The sequence below is a fragment of the Chlorocebus sabaeus genome, chromosome 11 (assembly GCF_047675955.1).
Source record: "Chlorocebus sabaeus isolate Y175 chromosome 11, mChlSab1.0.hap1, whole genome shotgun sequence".
NCBI lineage: Eukaryota > Metazoa > Chordata > Mammalia > Primates > Cercopithecidae > Chlorocebus > Chlorocebus sabaeus.
In genome coordinates this window covers 105625232-105647446 of record NC_132914.1, presented here as the reverse complement: position 1 = coordinate 105647446, position 22215 = coordinate 105625232, and the positions used below count along the sequence as shown (strand labels likewise).

Here is a 22215-nt window from a genome sequence, read left to right as displayed (position 1 = left end):
CTTGTGCACTGTCTTGAAGATGTCAACACAGTGAAAAAGTCCAGTAATGTCTTGGTATTATTATTTATAAAAGGAGTTTTGACTTTGCAGGCCCCCTGAGAGGCTCTGGGAGAGCCTCAGGGGTACATGGATCCTACTTTGAGAACCAGTGCTCTGAACTTTTTTCTGAGTATCATAATATGTATATATAATTATGTATATTTAAAATGTTTTAAAAACATATACGAATACACTGTTTCATAACAGTTATGATTAACAGAATTGTTGTGTAGCTGTTGCGATTAGCAGTGTATAAAAAAGATCTGTTGGCGACCAGCCTGGCCAGCCTGGTGAAACCCTGTCTCTATTAAAAAGACAAAAATTAGCTGGGTGTAGTGGTGGGCACCTGTAATCCCAGCTACTCGGGAGGCTGAAGCAGGAGAATTGCCCAAACCTGGGAGGCAGAGATTGGAGTGAGCCAAGATCGTGTCATTGCACTCCCACCTGGGTGACAAGAGCAAGACTCTGTCTCAAAAAAAAAAAAAAAAAAAAAGATTTGACTCTGGGTATGAAATTTGACACTTCCCTGGATTCATGACTCTCCCCTCAGTAGGACTCCATAGTAAAATTTCCCTGGGGACTGTATCAGGTTACAGAGAGCTGTTGGACTCCCCCGCCATGTGCCGCACATGTGAATGCTGTAAAGGTAGAATGGTGGTTGCAGATCACATTCTCAGGTACGCTTTCCAGTAGCCCCTGCATGGCTGAGGGAGAGAGTGCTTCAGGGAAATCCTTAGTAGGTGACTGTAGAGACTGTGGAAGGAGAAAGCATCGTGGATAGATCTGAAAGCTAAGGTCTTCTCAGAAGCTAGAGTTACTGAAGAGTGAGTTTCTACCTGGGAGAAGACGGCCTCTCCCTTTGAGTGCCTTCCACTTTGTGTGCTGGTGGCAGCAACTTTTTGTTTTCTGCCTTAGAGCGCATGGTGACACCCAGCACTGCCGGAAGGCCCTGCACCGGGCTGTCCAGTGCACCAGTGACTACCCAGAGCACGTCTGTGAAGTGTTACTCACCATGGAGAGGACAGAAGGTGGGACCCCCGGCTTTCTTCTGGCTTGGAGCCTAACCCATTTGCTGTTTGGTCTCAAGTAGGAGCATCTGGTTACAGTCTGGCGACAGACTGTGTTTATGCTGCCACCCCTTAAGTGGTGCCCTATGATTAGACTGTCACAAGTGTCCTGAAAATGAGTCCTCCTGCAGCTCTTCTCAAATTCTGCAGCTACCAGGAGGACTCTGTGATGTCACTGTAGCACAGAGTTCTAATTCTTTGTTGGGGGGACTGTGCGTTCGATGTTTAGCAGCATCCCTGGCTTCTAGCCCTGAAATGCCAGTAGCAACTTCCTCACTGCAACCAAACATGACAACCAGAAATGTCTGTTAACATTGCCAAATGTCTCTTGATGGGCAGGATCCCTCCTTTGAGAGCCACTATGCTCTAGTACAACGTCTGTCCAACAGAGGACCTTGGAGAGGCAAATGGCTCAGTGTGTTCTTTGCATCCCTTGTTAAATTTCAGAGCCTTCAGATAGAAAAATCATATGAACTTATCTGTGGGTATTGGTCTGGATTTTGGGTATGGACCCCTCAGAACTGGGAATCAAAGACCACCAAAAAATAAGAAATAAATGCCTCAACATTTGAGTAGCTCTTAAAATTCTTCAGTCTTAATATAAATGTACTTTTTGCATTAGAAAAAAGTTTTCATATTCTTTGCCTTCTAGAGCCCTTAATAGATCATATTCTGGTTTTCAAGTCTCTCCTGAAAGGGAAGGGACATTTTAAACCCACTTAGAAGGACTATTTGAATTCTGAACTTCAGTGCTACATGGATTACATTTTCTTATTGTTTGATGGAAGAGATCTCTTCTGGAGGTATAGAGAAATTAAGAAAAATTTGTGATTGTATCCTTCAGAATCCTAAAGAGTGAAAGTTTTGCTTCTCTTTCTTTCAAGGTTCTTTAGAAGATTGGGATACAGCTGTTCAGAAAACTGAAACCCGATTAGCTCGTGTCAATGAGCAGAGAATGAAGGTAATGACAATGTTTGTTTGAAGTCTTTGGCACCTCTGGTAGCTATTTTGGCTCGGTTTGGTATGGATGTTTCTTGTCAAGACATTTTACATTTTCCTAAGTGTCTTTTACTCAGTATTAATTATAAAATATTTAGATCAATGCTTAAACCTGTCTTTTTAGATTGTTCTAAAACTTCAGCCCCAATATTAAGTACTTGTTCCATGTAGTGAGGGAATTTTGACTCTAAAATTTACTAGAATTGATGAAAAAGAATAAAGAAGAGCCTCACTTAGCCTAGTGAGTGGAACATGAACACCCCCAACTTATTTAGGGCTTTAGTTTTATGGATTTTTTTTTGTTTTTTGATACGGAGTCTCGCTCTGTCACCAGGCTGGAGATCAGTGGCATGTCTTGGCTCACTGCAAGCTCCGCCTCCCGGGTTCACGCCATTCTCCTGCCTCAGCCTCCTGAGTAACTGGGACTACAGGCTCCAGCCACCACACATGGCTGATTTTTTTGTATTTTTTTAGTGGAGACGGGGTTTCACCATGTTAGCCAGGATGGTCTCAATCTCCTGACTTCGTGATCCTCCCAAAGTGCTGGGATTACAGGCGTGAGCCACTGCCCCCGGCCAGTTTTATGGATTTTTTTTCCCTTCCTTTTGATGAGTAATGATTAGGGTGAGGAAATTGCTAATATTAACAGAGACATCAGATCCAGAATTCCAAAGAACCTGAATGAGCCCTGGTGTGGAACAGCTGTGAGCCTGTTCACATTTTTCTCCAGATCTCTGCTTTTCATTTAGTAATGAACTTCTACTCCCTCTCCCCTTTCATGACAAATCAGTACAGTGAATGTAACTGCCACATCCAGCGATGCGTCATCTTCCCACTTTTCTAGGCTGCAGAGAAGGAAGCAGCCCTTGTGCAGCAAGAAGAAGAAAAGGCTGAACAACGGAAAAGAGCCCGGGCCGAGAAGAAAGCGTTGAAAAAGAAGAAAAAGACCAGAGGCCCAGAGAAGCGCGGAGCAGATGAGGATGATGAGAAAGAGTGGGGCGATGATGAAGAAGGTAAGGAGCTCTTGAGAAATTGTGTTTTGAAACGTATCAAAGTTAGAGAAGTTGCGAAAACAGTACGAAGAACTTTCTTCCCTGCACCATTTGAGAATACGTTACCAGCTTGATACCCATCACCCTTTGATCACTGTTAGGGTGTATGTCTTACAAACAAGGGCCCCATTCTCCATGACTAGAATGCAGCCATCAGAGCCGGGGTTAGCAGTGACCGCTGCTCCCATCTAATCCTCAGACCCCAGCCATGGGCTCCCATTTGTCCTGATAATGTCCTTTGTAGTGAAAGGATCCAGTTCAGGATGCACTGTTGTGTTTAGCTGTCTTGTCTCCTGGATCTCCTTCCGTCTGGAGCACTCCTCAGCTGTTTTTTACTCTGATGACCTGCACTCTTGGAAGGGGACAGGCCAGTTGCTGTGTTGTGTCCCTCAGCCTGGGTGTGTCTGATGCTCTCTAGGGATTGGATTCCGCTCATGCATCTCGGGCAGGAATAGTGCACAAGCGCTCCTGTGGCCTGCTCATTGAGTCCCATCAGGTGGACTGTGATTCGCTTTGTTCCACTGCTGGCGACAACCCTTTTCATAATTATTTATGTTGATGCTCTACTTATCCCAGGTTTGGCTAGCAAGAGTTCCATCACACAGGCTTCTGTGTCCCTTTGACCTGTCCCCTTGTTCTTTGATCATTTCCTCACCTTCTGGCACACAATACCCAAGGGTCATCTTGTACTTTCATAACTCAGTCCTGGAATCCATAATTTCTCCAAGGTTCCTTTGAGTGATGAGTGGTATTCAGGAGGTGCTGGTTGTGCTCACTGCTATTGGGTATTGTTCCTAGGCCTGAGTGGTCGAGGGTAGGGAGTGTGTGTATGTGCGTGCGCGCATGTGTGCATGTGTACACAGACATATTTATGTCCGTCTTTACTTCTGTAACTATTTGTGTATGCTGAAAATCATGATTTCACACCAGTACCTCCAGTTCCAGTCTAACACCACAGGGTTCCCTTTCATACTTGCAAGGCCTTTCTCTCTCTTTTTAAAATTTATTCATTTATTTTTGAGACAGAGTCTTGCTTTGTTGCCCAGGCTGGAGTGCAATGGGGTGATCTTGGCTCACTTCAACCTCCGCCTTCTGGGTTCAAGTGATTCTTGTGCCTCAGCCTCCCAAGTAGCTGGGATTACAGGCACGCACCATCACACCTGGCTAATTTTTTGTATTTTTAGTAGAGATGGGGTTTCGCCATGTTGGCTAGGCTGGTCTTGAACTTGTGGCCTCAAGTGATCCACCTGCCTTGGACTCCCAAAGTGCTGGGATTACAGGTGTGAGCCACCGTGCCCAGCCATGTCACGCCCTTTTCTGACCTTGAGAAACTTGGCTGCCTTTGTCCTCAGCGTCCTCACTTATTCCACCCAGCCCCTGTAGGTATGTAATCAACTTCCTGTCCCTGCCTCCCCTTCTCACGGGTGCCATCCCCGCCCTGTTTGGTCTCCCACACCTGGGGTCAGGCACGGCTCTACATGGACACCCTTGCCTCCTTCACTCAGGCTTTCAGATCCAGGCTGGGTCCCTGCCACTGCCCCATGTCTGCTCGTCGTCTTCCTTCCATTCAGGCTCTAGCATCCCGCACCATTGCTGCAGCCCCTACCCTGCACAGACCTGCCAAGCTTGGCCCTGGTTTTTTTTTTTTTTTTTTTCTTCTTTTTGAGAGGGAGTCTTGCTCTGTTGAGGCTGGAATACAGTTGCATGATCTCGGAGTGCAGGAGAAGATCTCGCTCTGTCGAGGCTGGAGTGCAATTGCATGATCTCGGCTCACTGCAACCTCTGCCTCCTGGGTTCAAGCGATTCTCCTCCCTCAGCCTCTCGAGTAGCTGGGATTACAGTTCGCCCGCCACCACACCCAGCTAATTTTTGTATTTTAGTAGAGATGGGGTTTCACCATGTTAGCCGGGCTGGTCTGGAACTCTTGACCTTAAGTGATCCTCCCGCCTTGGCCTCCCAAAGTGCTGGTATTACAGGCATGAGATACTGCACCCGGCCTTGGCTCTGCTTTTAATGGTTCTGACTTAGTGAAATTTTCCGGCAGTGTTTCTTTCACACTTGTAATTTCAGGGACGGGCAGCTCTGGGTCATATTTATTTCAGAGAGTCAGTCAAGGTAAAGAATTGTCTCTGGTGGCTGAGCGTGGTAGCTCACGCCTGTAATCCCAGTACTTTGGGAGGCTGAGGTGGGCGGATCACCTGAGGTCAGGGGTTCAAGACCAACCTGGCCAACATGGTGAAAACCTGCCTCTACTAAAAATACAAAAATTAGCTGGCTGTGGTGGTGGGCGCCTGTTTCCCAGCTACTCAGGAGGCTGAGGCAGGAGAATCACTTGAGTCCGGGAGGTGGAGGTTGCAATGAGCTGAGATCATGCTGTTGCACTCCAGCCTGGGAGACAGAGCAAGACACTGCCTCAAAAAAAAAAAAAAAAAAAAAAAAAAAAAGAATTGTCTCTGGACATGAAAGGACTCTCTGTACACTTTCTTAGTACAGATGTGTGAGCCAGAGAGAACTGGGAATGGAGTCATCCATCGTTGAGTTGACCTTGCTTACACACCTTGTTTGGGCTGCCCTAAATGACTGAGGGTGGCTCGTTGCTCCTCTGGCCTCACAGTTTAGCAGAGTAAGGCAAATGTGATGTGTGACCGCAGTGTCGTGTGATCAGGGCATGGCGTGTGATCAGGACTGTGGGAGATGGAGTTGTTAATACTGCTGGAGGCCAAAGAAGGCACTAGTGGGTCAGCTTCATACTAGGAAGACTGTGGGGAAGAGATGCGGCATCCAGGGGGAAGACCGAGTGACTGTCTGGCAGCAAGAAGGGAAGGGCTGAGCTAGACAGGGAGCCAATGTTAGCACAGCCTGAAGGCACAGCACAGCCTGGCATTCTCTGTGAGCAGCAGATAATTGGGTTTGAACCCAGATGCATGGGAGAGGGATGGGGCAGTGGTTGAGGAGGCTGCAGTGGTAGGTGGGCCAGTCAGCTGGACCCAGCCCAGGGACACTCTTGAATACAGTAGCAGTGTGCAGGGCTTACATTGCATTGTAAAGTCAGTGGGTGAACTGATGGAGAGGTCTGTTTGCTGGAGGGTGATGTCTGTTGAACTTCAGCACTGGCCCTGTGGAGGCAGTGGTGAGGACAGACTGCAGTAGAAGATTGTGGTTAAGCTCTCTTAAGGACACAAGACCTTATTGAAAGTGTTTTAGAAACCACAGCCCCTTTGTAGTGCTTTTCCTAATGTGCTCCCTGGGGCACGGGCATCAGTCACTAGGGTGCTTTTCCAGTGCAGATTCTCCTGTCCTGTCCCACCCCTGTTGACCTGGGCTTTGTAGGAGAGGGGCCCTGGAATTTGCCTTCTGAACTTTGAGATCCACTGGCCTTTTGTATAATTTGCCTTTTGTATAATTTAAGAGTGGACAGTGGGGATTTATGTTGTTACTTCCACATGATTGAGCCCACTTATCCGAGTGTAACTGGGGCACAGAAAGTTGTGGGACAGGTCAGGTGGGTCACAAAAGACTTCTCAGGGGTGATGCTTGCCCCACCGAGTCTGGTGAGGGAGAGTGTCACAGGCAGCTGTCACAGCGCTTGGACTTCACACCTCTGTTCAGGCTCCCTGAAGAGAAGTAGCGGTTAACCATGGCTACTTTTGTTTTGAAAACCTGTAGAGCAGCCTTCCAAACGCAGAAGGGTTGAGAACAGCATCCCTGCAGCTGGAGAAACACAGAACGTAGAAGTAGCAGCAGGGCCCGCTGGGAAATGTGCCACTGTAGACGTGGAACCCCCTTCGAAGCAGAAGGAGAAGGCAGCCTCCCTGAAGAGGGACATGCCTAAGGTGCTGCACGACAGCAGCAAGGACAGCATCACCGTCTTTGTCAGCAACCTGCCCTACAGCATGCAGGAGCCGGACGTGAAGCTCAGGCCACTCTTCGAGGCCTGTGGGGAGGTGGTCCAGATCAGACCCATCTTCAGCAATCGCGGGGATTTCAGAGGCTACTGCTACGTGGAGTTTAAAGAGGAGAAATCAGCCCTTCAGGCACTGGAGATGGACCGGAAAAGTGTAGAAGGGAGGCCAATGTTTGTTTCCCCCTGTGTGGATAAGAGCAAAAACCCCGATTTTAAGGTAGGTTTATGGAAAAAAAGAATGCCTTTAATCTATGGTTGCTTTAGACAGGCACTTTCTTCCTGCAGCAGTGATATTTAGGGTAGACATGGAAGTTTTATGCCGTGTTTGGATGTAAACTTCCTTGTGAGCCAAGGTCCGTCCTGAGCCGGCTGACTGAGGTCTGACTCATGGCATGGCTCCTTCTTGCTGGGTGCTTAGTAATGACAAGGGACTGTGCTGAATGCTTTATGTGTGTCACCTCATTGACTCCTCATCAGACTCTGTGAATGGCCACTTTTATTCCTGCCGTTTTACAGAGGAAGACATGGAGGCCTGGAGAGGTTAAGTGACTCACCCCAGTGGCCCCGTTAACAAGTTTCAGAGCATGGCTTGGCTCTAGTCTGCCTGGCTGGGCTGCTCCTGGAGACAAGGCTGGTGTCAGAGGAGTCAGGTGAGCTGGGTCATGCCTTGAATCATGGTTTTCCTCTGTCTTCCTTCTTCCTATAGGTGTTCAGGTACAGCACTTCCCTAGAGAAACACAAGCTGTTCATCTCAGGCCTGCCTTTCTCCTGTACTAAAGAAGAACTAGAAGAAATCTGTAAGGCTCATGGCACCGTGAAGGACCTCAGGCTGGTCACCAACCGGGCTGGCAAACCAAAGGTCAGAGTCAGAGCAGATCATGCCTTGTCTTCAAGGCCTGGGCAAACTTCCTGTCTGTCTCTGTTCAAAGATGATTTAGCCTCTAGAATGGGTTCCTAGTTTGTCTGCTGAGAAACAAAAGTTAATTTCACAGAAAGATCTGCACACTTAGCTCTACTTACATTTGGAGTCAGATTAACTTGTTTGTAGTTAATTGTGCTAAAAAGAATAAAGCAGTTGGAAATAGATGATCATGAATTCACCACACTATGGCCCCTGGCTGTGGGGCTTGGGGGAAGCCCTGTGACCAGCAGCACATGGGCTTTGGGGTGGGCACCGTCCTGCAGCCTCTTCCCTCTGTCCCAGGCCTCTCTTTCCCTGGGGCCTCCAGCCGGGCCCCTTGATTCCCTCCATTGCAGTGCCTCTTCTGTCCTTCCTTCTTGCACGCTTAGTCTCCTGCTAAGTCCTTTTGTGCCCCGTTTTGTGTAGTAAGTGGTTTTGTTACTGTCTACCCACCGCCCACTCTCCCTCCCCTTTATCCAGGTTAATGGAGAGAAAAAGAGGATGAAATGAGGGAGTGGGTGAAGGCACAGAAACACAAGGGCTCACCTGGGCACCTGGGCTGCTGGCCCTGTGTCCCATCCACCTCTTGGTTTATTTGCTGGATTTATACTGGTCCATCTGTCTGTTTCCTTCTTTCTTTCTACTTCTGCAGCACATACAAGGTGTACTGAACTTGGAAGGGTTATCTGAAGTTACAGTGCGTAGCAGCAGTTGGGAAGGAGAGTAGGGTGGGGAAATAAGCCTGTAGACAGAGGATGCAGTGGTGGGGAAGGTAACCTGTTGGTTGGTCATTTGCTGTGGCCTGGTCTGCTGGTCTCAGGGAGGAAGCCCAGTGCCTGCCCTGCGGGAGGAGGTTACGTCCCTGGTCTGTGGGATCTGACTTGGTTCTGAATCTTGCCTCTTCCAGGGCCTGGCCTATGTGGAGTATGAAAATGAATCCCAGGCGTCGCAGGCTGTGATGAAGATGGACGGCATGACTATCAAAGAGAACGTCATCAAAGTGGCAATCAGCAACCCTCCTCAGAGGAAGGTTCCAGAGAAGCCGGAGACCAGGAAGGCACCAGGTGGCCCCATGCTTTTGCCACAGACATACGGAGCGTAAGTGCTTGCATGGTAGACTAGTGCAAACTTTGTCCTGGCTGGCACCAGTTCATGGACCATGGGGGGATTAACCCGGCATGAATTAGCTTCCTGTTAGGACAGAAAAGCCAAGACGTGCTGTTCCTTTTGGTAATCACTGTGGTTCCACTGGAGCAAGGCGTCTAGAGCAGGATGCAAGCCTAGGCAGTGACCTCTGCCTGGTACTGGCCAATTTACACTTGTCATTTATTTCAGACAAAACTAAAGGCAGTGATTATTTTCAAGTCCCCTTTGCCAGTTGGAGCTGTGTTTAAAACGAAATCTTACACCCACGTATGTGCCAGTCTACAGCCCTAGCTATATGATCCACATAAGCTGTGCTTTTCGTCTGCTAGGGATGAGGAGGAGATAGCAGAATTGCGGGGTGACTGGCGAGGTCTAAGAGGTGATAGTCACACTGATCCCCTCTGAGTGCGACTGGTGCTCAGGGTTGATCTTTGCCAAAACTGAACAAGGCCAAGTCTGTTGAAGCAGTTTTTACTTAACAGCCAGAATTAAGGAGGCAGGGATTATCTCATCCTTTTTTTTTTTTTTCCCCCCTTTTAGCTTCTGGTTATATTTAAAACTATCTTGGCTTATTTTTACAAATAAATGAGGGGCCACAAATTGTTGCTTCAAAAGGTCCATTCAGTGTTTGCTCTTCTAGGAGGGGGAAGGGAAGGACGCAGCTGTCTCTACTGCCTCGTGCCCTGCAGCGCCCAAGTGCTGCAGCTCCTCAGGCCGAGAATGGCCCTGCCGCGGCTCCTGCAGTTGCCGCCCCAGCGGCCACCGAGGCACCCAAGATGTCCAATGCCGATTTTGCCAAGCTGTTTCTGAGAAAGTGAACGGGACTCTGGGAGACAGGAAATGCCTTACTTCACTCTGGCCCGGCGGACCTCCCACCACCCCGCGGTGCACTGGGGATGGACAGGCCTGGTGTGCTGCCCGCTCGCAACCACAGATGGCTCCTCTGCTTTAGACAGAAAGGGGGAAGGGGTTCTAAGTCAAGAGCCTTTCAGTGCTCCCTCATATTGAGGGCAGTGGCAGAAAAGTGACCACTCCGCAGGCTCCCTGGGCGCAGGATGTGGTGTCCCAAGATACTTTTGTGTCTTAAAGACTGAGGCACAGAAGCAAAACGAGAACACGGTTTTTGAGACGCAGTTGTCCAAATGTTTCTGGCCAGCTCCGGCCCCTTTTTGTATGACACTTCTCTTCTACCCTGCACAGCACATGTGCCCGTCATTCTTTTAATTTTAAAAGATGAAATGGCAGATGCTAGTAATTCACCAGAATGGCCTATTATGGGGGTGGGTCTGAGGGAAGTCATCTATAAAACATTTGCTGGATTTTTGTTCAAGGGGGCTGTGCATTTTTATATTATGTATTTGTAAATGACATGTCAGCCATTGTTTCATGTTTCCTAAAAGCAGAATATTTGCAACATTTGTTTTGTATAGGAATTATTTGTGCCACCTGCTGTGGACTGTTTTCTTTGCCTAGTGACTAGTGACCTGTGTTGTCTAAACATGAGTTCAGCCCTTTGGTTTTGTTTAATACCATGTCAAATGCAAACTTCAATTCTCCCCATTTAGCTTTATTAAACTGAAGTTCTCTTCAAAACTTCTTGCTGAATGGTACTCAGATGTGCATTCACATACAGATGTGTTTTGAAGTGGGTGTACCTTGCTTTACCTAACAGATGTGTAAATAGAACTTCTGTAAGTCAAATCCCATTGTCACTTTGATTTAAATTATTTCAGCTGTGATGTGTCTTCAGTTTTTATACAATTCAGTTTATAGCAGTTTGACACTGGAGCTTTTGAGCTTTTTTACCTCACATCTTTTATCAAATATTTATTGCTTTGAAAACAGCATTGCCAGTTCAGTAGGGGAAGCTTACTTTATTAAGACACTCTGGAGAAAGATGTCAGGGAATCCTTGTATATGTCATGGGAATCAGCTCCTCATTTATCTGTTGTGTAAGTAAGTTTTTGTGCATCAGTCGGGCTTTTCTATATTTTTTTAACTTAACATTTTTTAATATAACCGATTAAAAAGTAGACAGAACAGTAAAATAAACTCCTGTGTGCCTACCATTCAGCTTCCAGCATTCCTCAACTCCCAGCCCCTTTTCCTTTATGTCTGTCTCCCCTCCACCTTGTGTTATATTGAGGCATGTTCCAGATGTCATTGTGCTCGTCCAGTAATGTTGTGGCAGGTGTCTCAGGAGGACTGAAAGGCCTTCACTCCTAGAAACATTAGTGGTAATCCCTTAATGTCAACTGTCCACTCAAATTTCCACCTTCCTATAAATATCAGCTCTCCTCCCTGTAAATTATTGGTTCGTAAGCCTCTTACATCTTTTAAAATGTAGGTTCCCCTCCGTCTCTTTTTTACACAAAACAAACTTTTTACTAGACTTCTGAATTAAATTCAAGCGCTGTGTGTTGACAGCAGCAAGAACCTTTGCTGTCCCACGTGTTCCTCCTGCAGTGTTCTCTGTGATGCTGTTTGGAAGACTGTTCAGCTGGTGAGATGATTTGGGTAGCTCAGAGGGAGCCCTCATGGTTGGGGACCTGACACGTGAAGAGCCGTGAATATCACTATGGGTGAGTGTGGCCTTACTTTTCGCTGCTTCACATTAACGGTTTGGCTTTCTTGCCTGCAGCCAGTATTCTGACCTTAATGTCATACTTGAAGATGTCAGCCCAGGCTTGTTACAGGGGCAAACCTTTTCGGGGTTGAGCAGAACCCAATTTAGGTTCCGGGTGTTGACTGTTCTAGAAATGGATTTCCAGGAGCACATGAGTGGGTTTGTGTTTTCTGCAGAAAATCCAGAACTGATGGTAAATAGAAACATGAAAAACTACTCCAGTTACTTGAGTCTTAGTAAAAAAAAAAAAATCAGTAATTTGTCCTTATCCACCTAGGTAGGCGGTTTATCCAACTTCTGGCTCGTTTGCCCATGGAAATCACCATCTTGGATCTGTTGCTCTCCCAGAACAGTATTATGAATAGGGCCGAAGGTCAGATACCCCCATTGCCCTTATGACAGATGGGAACATCTCCCAAATAAGACAGCAAAGTCTCAGGCATTCATGTAATAAAATAACTTTATTAGAATCAGGAATTTGTTAAAATAATATCCTTCACATATAGCTAAAGTGCAAATTCTCTTGCTCTATAGTAGAAGCAAACACATCTGTCAGACCTCCTTGGTGTGCTTATAAAACCAAGACGAGAAGAGTTTAAGAAGTACCTCTGGCAGCATGAGTATGAAAACATATTTTATAGAGGTTTGGATAATTATCATTTGGAGCCATTCCATATATCTTTTCACTTATTTTTCTTAACCTTTCAAAAACTACTCAATGTGCTATTTATACAACTGAATAACTGTATAAACGACATTAGAGCAGTGGCCTCATTACTGTCAGGAATGGAATTCCCAAATCAGACAACACTGCGTATTCGCCATCACTGACATGCTGACAAAGTGCAGTACAGTATTAGACATCACAGGCTCCGTCACTGGGAAAGGGACCCAGTGACTTCTACCACTCTGACTCTAAATAGCAGCAGTCATATTGGCAGCTGTGCCATATGATTGAAAGAGAAGATTCTACTTCCATTGGATGACAGCTTGGAAACTCGGCCATATTACATAGAGCACTGCATCATTTCACAAGTTGCGAGAAAAATAAGGCCACTCTGAGGCAATCTCTTCTGCCTCCCCATGGGGGACGGGACATGGGACAGTGCAAAGGCCGTGGAAGGTGGGGGTCCAGGCAGTAAGTAGATGAAACTCCAGGACCAGAGGGATGCAGCCTGGCCATGGCTGAAGGTTTCTGCTCCATTCAGTAGAAACTGGTGCTCTAATTCATTATCAAAAATGCTTATTTGGTGTCCACGTGGCACTTGTTTTCTCAGGTTAACATCTACCTACAGAAAACTCAGGCAGAGGGGTGAGGGCAGATGTCTACTAGCATAATACCTGCCTGGCAGCATGATACAGGTGGAACGACAAGCCCAGAGAACTTTTAGACGAAAACATCTGGCCTGAGTTACTACAAATGAAGTGTGAGAGAAACACCAATACACAAAGAAAACCAAACTGCCCACCCCCCATGTTTCCCCCTCCAACATACAGCTCTTTATGGCTACCCCCTATTCTTAATTAGAAAAATAGTCTCAACATGGAAAAAAACAGCCGCTGGCACTAAAGTTTGCAAACTATGGCTCAAAAAGTTCCTGGAGGTAAGGAATGTCAGCATTCATTTTCTCTTCTATGAAGTTTGCTTGGAAGTTAGTCACCACTAATCTAAACCTCAAGAAAAGTGAGCTTTCAACCATTTCTCTCAGCTGCGACTTGGGTCTGACTTCCCAGTTGCAGTCACAGAACCTCTCAGCCCGTTTCAGAGAAGTACTTGGAGGCGTTATATCAGTGGCTCTGGGCCCTGTCCCACATCTGGCCACTCCTCCCCCTTAGTGCAAATTCTGCTCCAGAACCTGTGTTCTGATCACATGGTGGCACTGTTGCCCCTAAAGTACGGCCACCAGCAAGACACAGCAGACACCACACAACACTGACTAGCTTGCTCCAAAGAAGAAAATAAATAGCTTGCTTGAATTATAAGTTATTTTAGAGACAAGGTTTCATAACTTAAGTGTTTTCTTTTTTTTTTAAACTAAACATTTGGAGGTAAAGAATGTTTCTCCTTTTGCTTTGGAAAGTGACTAGGTTTCTAGAAATGCTGTTTCTTTTTTTTTCCCCCGAACCTCAGGACATCCTTTGTCACTGAGGAAGGATTTCTAGGGTGAGGGCTTCACAGGAAGCGTCTCCTTGAACCCAGAGTGGTTGGGCTGGGCTTCTGGCAGTGCCACCGAGTACTCAGTTGTGGCAAAAAGCAGGGTGTCCAGGGTGGTCTCAGTACACTTGGCGATGAAGCGAATGAAAGGCCTCACATCGCCCTCGTTGGCCGCTTCCAGCACGTGGTAGTACTCAGACCGCTGCTCCTTGCGGATGGTGATGGGCGGGTAGCCCGCCTGCATGAGGATGAGGTTCATGAGCAGGCGGGAGGTCCTCCCGTTGCCGTCAATGAAAGGGTGGATGTAAACGAGTTTATAATGGGCTAAGGCTGCAAACTCCACCGGGTGCAGGTTCATGGCATCCTCAGAGTTGAGCCACTGTACAAACTCCTGCATCTGCTTTTCCACATCCTGCGGATGGGGAGGGATGTGGTGTCCGACCAGGACCTGTGTCGTCCGAAACCTGCCGGCTTCCACGGGGTCCACGTAGCCCAGCACCCGCCTGTGGATCTCCAGCACGTCGCTGATGGTGACGGAGCCGATGCGCGAAACCAGGGTTGTGTTGATGTACTTCATGGCCGCGTGCATGCCGATGACCTCGTTCTGCTCCTCCAGGCTCTTCCCGGGCACGGCATAGCGGGTCTCCAGGATGTGCCTGATTTCTGAGAGGGTGAGGGTGTTGCCCTCAATGGCCACTGTGTGGTAGATGTGATGGTAGTAGGTCTCCTCCATGACCCTGCGCAGAGCCGAGTTCCCCTTGGGGATGGACATGATCTTCTTCACTTTGCTGTCGATGATGCTGAAATACCTCTGGTCGATCTCCTCCACGAGCGGGAGCGTCCGATCACGGCTGACCAGCGCTTTCTCATGGTAGGGCGAGATGGTCAATGCTCTGGTGTACAAATAGTCCGCCTGGATGATGTCCTTGTCTTCTTCTGAGAAGATGCCAAACTCGGTGAGCGCATCCACGAAGTCCGGATCCATCTTGAGGGCGTGCATGAAGAGCTTTTGGGCTTTTTCCCGCTTGCCCTGGCGCTTCATCTCCAGGGCCTGGTTCAGGGCGGCTCTGGCTTCCAACTTACCTGCTGGAAGAGAGCCAAAGAAGCGATGTGAGGGAGGCTAGGGGGCAGAGGACATTGAGGGGGGCTGTCACCTTTGCTGGTCTCCGCGGAAAACCACGATGACCAGCCTGGGTCCCTGGCCTTGGGGGGCTTCTTCCAGCCGCATCGTGTGTACACAACGTGCCCAGTACCACTCTGATCCCCCAGCCGTGTGGTGGTATGCCAGCCACTATCCATGTGTCCCCAGAGCCACACTCTGTATTCAGGGAGGCACCTCCTTGGCTTCCTAGCCTCCTGCCTTCCGGACATAGAAAGTTCTGGGCATTTACTCTGCCTGGGCCCTCTGTGCTGGGCCTTTCCCATTGGCCACAGCTCCCAATGGAGGCCCTCTCCTACATCTCCAGCTCGTCCTGTGCTGGTGACACACCTTTGGCCTGCAGGCCCAAAGGTGTTAACAACTCCCCACTCTTCCTAGACCCTGGGGGCTTTACCATCGCAGGACTGTTCTTTCACTCTTTTAACCCAGTGGTTTGATTGTGCGCCCCAGGGGACATTTGGTGATGTCTGGAGACCTGGTTAGTTGTCATAATTGGAGTGGTGGTAGGGGTGCTACAGGCATCTCATCGGGAGAGGCCAGGGATGCCACCATCATCTGACAATGCACATTCAGCCCCCACCACAGAGAACTGGTGGAGGTGGGGAGCCTGCTCTAGCCATAGCCTTCCTGTCCTGGCCCCTCTCGGCCACCTGAGGATCAGCTCCACACATTCAACTTCCTTTAGTTCCTCGAATGCCCCCAGGCTCTCTTATGACAGGGTCCTTTTCTCTGTCAGGAAAAGCCTGGAGTCCTTTTCCTTGGATGCCCTTCTCCTTGGATGACTCCTACTTAACAACTGGGTCCCAGCTCAGGTGTCACTTCCTCCAGGGAGCCTTCCTGGTATGCTCCTACAGCCCTTTGTGCTTCCCCGTCACCACACTTGTGACACTGTCTCAGTCACGTCACCTTATCTATACTAGGAGCTCAGGGCTGACTTGTTCACAATACCCCGATGCCCTGCACACAGGACACGGCACACATTCTATGTCTGTCTGCTCAGTTAACAAACATTGAGGAAGACAGCCAGTCTCTCTTACCTGGAGAGGCCTTGGTCTTGGCCACCAGCAGCGTCACGCCCCTGGAGGTGATGCTGAGCTCCGTGGATGGGCTGCTGCACTTGGCGGCGGCATGCTGCGCCCTGTCCAGTTTGCTCCTGAGCAGGTAGAAGCCTTTGAGCACAGCCAAACACTGCTCCTCCACAGCCCCCAGTGGCAGCAGCAGGGCCAGCAGGGACCCCAGCACCATGCTCAGCAGCGTCACCCAGAGGAAGCGGCCCCAGACCGAGACCCATTTCGGTTCAGTCACCGCCATCACTGAAGCCATCGGCATGAGCATCATCTGGACTCAGGAGAGGGCCCTTTGCGCATGTCCACAGGCAGCTGAGACACAGCAGGATCTGCAAGGAGCCAAGAGTCACAGGAGAAACAGACACGTTCAGGACACGGCGTGACTTCAGCCAGGAAGATGGGTTTGGAGACTTCTGCTTTTAGCTCACTAGAGACGGGGTGAGGGCAAGTCAAGGAGTGGATCTCACTAGAGGAGGGACCAGCCTAGAAGGACTGGTGCCACCTCCTGAGCAGTGTGACTGTGAAAATAACACTGCTGTGGTCCAACAATTATTGAGCACTTGCCATAATCCAGGCCCTGTGCTAAGCAACAAATGCCTCCCATGGGTCATAGTCTTCAACAACTTGAGCTGATGTTTTCATCCCACTTTCCAAGTGAGGGAACTGAGGTTCAGAGAGGTGAAGTCCCTTGCCCAAAGTCTCGCCGGGAGCAAGTGACAGCCTTAGGACTTGGAACTCAGGAACCCCACGGCTCTAACGTGTTCCCCCTTTCCATACATCCCTGTGGCTTCTGACTATAGACACTGGATTTGTGGACATATGTCAAACATTTGGGACACCAATGACTGACAGGCACACATGCAGATCAGCCACAGCAGTTCTGACGCCCAATCTTTGATAAGCACAACTGTTGGGTGGCCTCATTTATTGCTCTCACCCTGATATTCAGCCACAGCTCCCACAGTGCCCTTCCCCTCTCTGGCCTTCCGTTTCTGGCCTGTCCAGAAGGGACCCCACCAGGAGGAGGAGCAGTTCGAGCATCTCGAAAGGAACTCAGGCTGTGGGCCACAGTGCTTGGCCTCAGTGACAACAGGGCTTGTATGTACTTGGGGCTGGCAGTGGGAGTGGAGGGGGGCCGGTATGCAAACACTATGCTAACAATAAGCACTTATTAAGCAACTATGGTGTGCTAGGTGCTGAGCTGTGTACTGGCCACACATTGCCTCATTTCACCGTCATGCCACTCTATGAAAGAAGAGCTACCTCTAGCTCTATTTTACAGACAAGGGAAACCAAGGCACAGAGAGCGTAAGTTAAATTCCAGAAGGCCTACAGGAGGTAAACAGAGGCATCCGGAAGGAAACACCAGGGCCTCTGAGCCCGGTCCCCAGGTCTCAACTTCTACCTTATTACTATAAGCAGGGCCTGTGCACCTGCTCTGGGCTGGTACTGACCCGGGAATGACTGATGGATCGGGGGTTCGGAGTCTTATGTGGAGCCTGGCCCTTTGCCACAGAACATGAGAAATGGCTTGGGATGAGCTTTAACAGGGGTGCGCCTGGAGTGCTGCGCGGGTCCAGGGGTCTGGGCGGGCTTCCCGAGGGGACAGGCTCCTTGACGGGGCGGTACAGGCAAGGGGCAGTTCGCCGGTGCCAGGGGTGTGTGCGGGGAAGCAGTGCGTTCCAGGAGGCGCGAATCTCTCCCCCACACTTCCCAAGAAAAGGGGAACTGAGGCCGGGAGAGGAGAGGGGACCGGTCTAAGTCCCCTCCAAGACTGCACAGCCTCCCCTTCCCGAACCCCGCCCAGAGCTCGCGGCCCCGCCGCACCCTTCCCGGCTCCGTCCTCTCGAGCCCCTCGGGCTTGCCCACTTCTCACCGCGCGCGGCTGTCAGAACCCCAACCGCCTTCCCCGCGCTCCCAGCTCCGAGGCCGCCAGCTCCCGGGTCCTCCTTCTCCGCCGGCCTCTGGCTCCGCCCTCGGCGACTCGCCATTGAACCGCCCGCAGCCCTCGTCTCGGCGGATTGGCTTTCTCCACTTGTCCTTCCCTCGCATTTCCGGGTTCCCGCGTCCGCGTCGGCTTCCCCGGGAAAGACGCGCCGTGGGCCACTCCCATTGGTTGTCGCTTGCATTTGTCTCGTTCATGTAGCAGCCAATAAGCAGCGGGAGGGGCGGGGCCTAGGCCACAGATGGGAGGAGCAGGTGCTGGAAACCCGACGCGCGTGGGGATTTGCGGCACGCTAGGTGGCGGGCCCGGAAATTCTAAGTTCCACGGCGGTCCCTTCCTCGGGTCTCCTCGTCCCGGATCCGCTGTCGTGTGCCTCATTTTTCCCTGGTGTGAAATGAAGAAGCAGATGCTTTCCACCCTTCATCCTGTTAGCCTCCTTGACTGCGCAACCCCTGTTCTTAGCCCCCACCCCGTGCTGCTGAATTTGCCGCCGCCTTTGAATTTTCTCTTTCCCTCTGTGTCTTTTCCTCCCTGACTTAAACAACTTTTGTTTTCTTTTAAAATACAGGGTCTCGTTATGTCGCCCAGGCTAGAGTGCAGTGGAGCAATTGCAGCTCACTGCAGCCTCCACCTCCTGGGCTCAAGCAATCCTCCCACCTCAGCCTCCCAAGTAGCTGGGACTACAAGTGCGTGCCACCACGCCCGGCGAGTTTTCTTTTTCTTTTCTTTTCTTTTCTTTTTTTTTTTTTTGAGATGGAGTCACTCTGTTGCCCAGGCTGGAGGGAAGTGGCGCGATCTCGGCCCACTGCAACCTCCGCCTCCCAGGTTCAAGCGATTCTCCTGCCTCAGCCTCCCGAGTAGCTGGGATTACAGGCGCACATCACCACGCCCGGCTAATTTTTGTAGTTTTAGTAGAGACGGTGTTTCACCATGTTGGCCAGGCTGGTCTCGAACTCCTGACTTCAGAAGATTTGCCTGCCTCGTCCTCCCAAAGTTCTGGGATTACAGGCGTGAGGCACCGCGTCCGACCTATTTCTGATTTTTAATTTTCTTTAGAGACAGGGTCTGGCTATGTCACCAGGGTTGGTCTCGAACTCTTGACCTCAAGCTCTCCCTCCACCTTGGCTTCCCAAAGCCCTAAGATTACAGGCAGGAGCCACCCCCTCAGTCCTCCCTGACTTTTTAATTTGTATCCTCTCCAGAAGGATCTGGCTAGTTCTTTTGGCTTCCCATAGAGAAATTTTTTCCTTGAAGCAGAGAATGGAAACCTCCATCTTAATCCACAAATACTGAAATTAAACATTTAGGGAGGTGCCCCCAAAACGCTAAGTATTTAGAAATCAGCAGTTCAGATTCTGGGGAGTCAGAGAGACCTGAGCTCAAATTCAGACTTTGCCATTTACTCTCTGTGTCACCGTGGGCATATTACTCCTGGCCTCACTTTCCCCACTTGTAAAATGGGGACAAACAGCCTACCTTGCTTTTGGCATCCAGTTCAGGATTTGCAGAAGGCTTGATGCTTCAAGACCTGACCTACTCTGTCACAGGTACTGCTCTTGGAGGCAGGGTTAGGTGGTGGTTGTGGGTGTCACTGTTAGGAGTCACACAGCCCTGGGTTCAAATCCCAGCTCTGCCACTTGCAAACTGAATCACATTCAGCAAGTGACTTGATCTAGTTGATCATCTGTCTAGGCTTTTCTGTAAACTGCACACAATGTGATGATAGTACCACTTCACAGGGTTTTATGTGAGGGTGAAATGAGATTCTATACATCTGGCACAGAGCAAACTGTGTATGTATGTATGTATCTATCTATCTATCACATATCTATCTTTTTTGAAATAGGATCTCACTCTGTTGCCCAGGCTTGAGTGCAGTGGCGTGATCTTGCTCACTGCAACCTCCATGTCCTGGGTTTAAGTGATCCTCCCATCTCAGCCTCCCTAGTAGCTGGGACTACAGGCACACACAGGCTAATTTTTTTTTTTTTTTTTTTTTTTTCCGAGACAGAGTCTTGCTCTGTCACCCAGGCTGGAGTGCAGTGGTGTGATCTTGGCTCACTGCAATCTCCACCTTCTGGATTCAAGCGATTCTCCTGCCTCAGCCTCCTGAGTAGCAGGGATTACAGGCGTGTGCCACCGCACCCGGCTAAGTTTTTTGTATTTTAACAGACACATGGTTTCGTTATGTTGGCCAGGCTGGTCTTCAACTCCTGACCTCAAGTGATCTGCCTGACTTGGCCTCCCAAAGTGCTGGAATTACAGGTTTGAGCCACTGTGCCTGACCAGAAGATCCATAGTTTTTAAGGAACAAAATCAGGGTGGTGATTATTTTGGTGGCTTCTCATTTTCAATCTTTTCAACAAAGGTCATGAACATTTTTCTTTTGGAGTCCTCTGAATTGCACTTCCTGATGGCCCAAGTATGTCATTGTAAAAACCTTCCCCAGAGGAGGGCCTGGTAGGTATGGGTGACTGTTGGTATGTTAGAAAACAGTGAAGCTCTGGGATCAGACAGATGTGCATTGAAATGCAAGGCCCGCCGCTTGCTAGCTGGGTGACCTTGAACAAGTCACTTATCCTCACTGAGCTGGGTATTATGAGACTTGTCGACCCCTGTCCACACCCAGGTGTAAAGCAATGTAATCGTCTGCTTCTGAAGGCACCCTCCTCTCTTTGTTAGCTCTTTAATTAGCTTAGGCTACGAGTAGTAAATCCAGAAGCTATGCAGGAACGGCTAATGAGTAAAACTTACTGGCCATGAGACAATAGGGAGAGGTGGGGAGTGTGGCAGATCTGAGAGCACATACCTTGTCTAAAGTGGGCAGCAGCTTCTCAGCTGGAACCCATATTTATTAGCTGGGATGCAGTCTAAAAGTGGACAGAGTTTTCAATTTTTCAAAAGAAATGTGAGGCCTAGATTTTTAAAGCAGTATCTCCAGATTTTAAGGCAATTGGCATGGCTGCCGGCTGGCTTTCCAGGGCCGCCAGATTGCAACCCCTTTGTAGAGGGTAATGGAAGATGGCAGGGGAAAACAGGAAGATTCAAAAGGATTATTACAGCAAAATGATCCCATTACTGTGTGTGGCCACCAGGGGGCAGTAATTCACCAGCCATCACCTCCCCCCTTCAATCTCCTTGTCAGGAGTTTACACTCAATTTTAACTCTTGACTTTGTCTGCATTCAGCTGTGTTGAATGCACAAAATATGGTCCCTGAAGCGATATTGAAAAGTTGGCTTTCTCCATCTTAAGCATTCTGTATTAGGTGAAAATTGCCTCCCCGTGGCCCACGGAGGAGTTTTCTAAACGCTTACCTTGACATATGACAAAGAACCCAGAAAGTCGCTGCATGGGAAATGTGTCCATTATGCAAAACAAAACAAGACAAAAAACCCTTCTGCATGTTTAAGGAACAGCAGTCAAGCGCTTCTTGCTGGCAGAGTCGGATTCTATTGCTTAGGAAAAACAAAACTCCCCGGCTTGAGGCTACATGGCATTGAGTTGGCTGCAGAATGACTCGACGTCATTAAAAAGAACATACACCACACCTGTTCTTGCTTCTTCACTTCTACCCCTGGTTTTTTTTCTCTTTCTAACTTAATACTGTGGCTGAAAAAGAGAGCCCAGCAGCCCTTCTCCCTGCTACTGATTAATCCTCCTTTTAAGACATACCTGGTGGGGGCTGGGCACAGTGGCTCACGCCTGTAATCCCAGCATTTTGGGAGGCCGAGGCGGGCGGATCACGAGGTCAGGAGATGGAAACCATCCTGGCTAACATGGTGAAACCCCATCTCTACTAAAAACACAAAATATTAGCCGGGTGTGGTGACGGGCGCCTGTAGTCCCAGCTACTTGGGAGGCTGAGGCAGGTGAATGGTGTGAACCCGGGAGGTGGAGTTTGCAGTGAGCCGAGATTGCGCCACTGCACTCCAGCCTGGGCGACAGAGCGAGACTCCGTCTCAAAACAAACAAACAAACAAACAAGACATACCTGGTGGGGTCAGACCCAGTTTCTGAGGTATCCCCAAGAAACAGGGCTTGGGGGACCCCATGTGAGTGTCCCTGGGCAAAAGGCTTGTGTTCTGGCCTCAGGACGTTTCTTGTGTCATATGGTCTCAAATCACCAGTATTTCAAAACTCAGGCATGCCGATG

The 22215-nt window shown here is 49.2% G+C and overlaps 2 protein-coding genes across 4 annotated transcripts in view; one reads left to right on the top strand and one right to left on the bottom strand.

Moving 5' to 3' along the window:
• SART3 (spliceosome associated factor 3, U4/U6 recycling protein) overlaps positions 1–10809 on the top strand; it is a 35100-nt gene extending 24291 nt beyond the window's left edge. For both annotated transcript variants that reach the window (XM_008004580.3, XM_008004579.3), the window contains exons 13-19: positions 955–1067; positions 1991–2067; positions 2950–3118; positions 6824–7278; positions 7768–7920; positions 8870–9060; positions 9749–10809. In XM_008004580.3, coding sequence (XP_008002771.1) covers positions 955–1067; positions 1991–2067; positions 2950–3118; positions 6824–7278; positions 7768–7920; positions 8870–9060; positions 9749–9926 — 1336 coding nt within the window. In that variant the 3' untranslated portion in view covers positions 9927–10809. The remainder of the gene's footprint in view (positions 1–954; positions 1068–1990; positions 2068–2949; positions 3119–6823; positions 7279–7767; positions 7921–8869; positions 9061–9748) is intronic.
• A 1364-nt stretch (positions 10810–12173) lies between these two features.
• FICD (FIC domain protein adenylyltransferase) lies at positions 12174–18096 on the bottom strand. Of its 2 annotated transcripts, none has more exons than XM_008004576.3 (3): positions 17992–18096; positions 16086–16444; positions 12174–14975 (listed from the first exon to the last, which is right to left on the bottom strand). In XM_008004576.3, the coding sequence occupies exons 2-3, from the start codon at positions 16384–16386 to the stop codon at positions 13894–13896; spliced, it is 1383 nt and encodes a 460-aa protein (XP_008002767.1). In that variant the 5' UTR covers positions 16387–16444; positions 17992–18096; the 3' UTR covers positions 12174–13893. The 2 variants fall into 2 exon arrangements, with proteins under 2 accessions (XP_008002767.1, XP_008002768.1); XM_008004577.3 differs by lacking the exon at positions 17992–18096 and adding an exon at positions 17570–17676 and having other exon boundaries at positions 13707–14975.
• Between the last annotated feature and the right edge of the window lie 4119 nt (positions 18097–22215).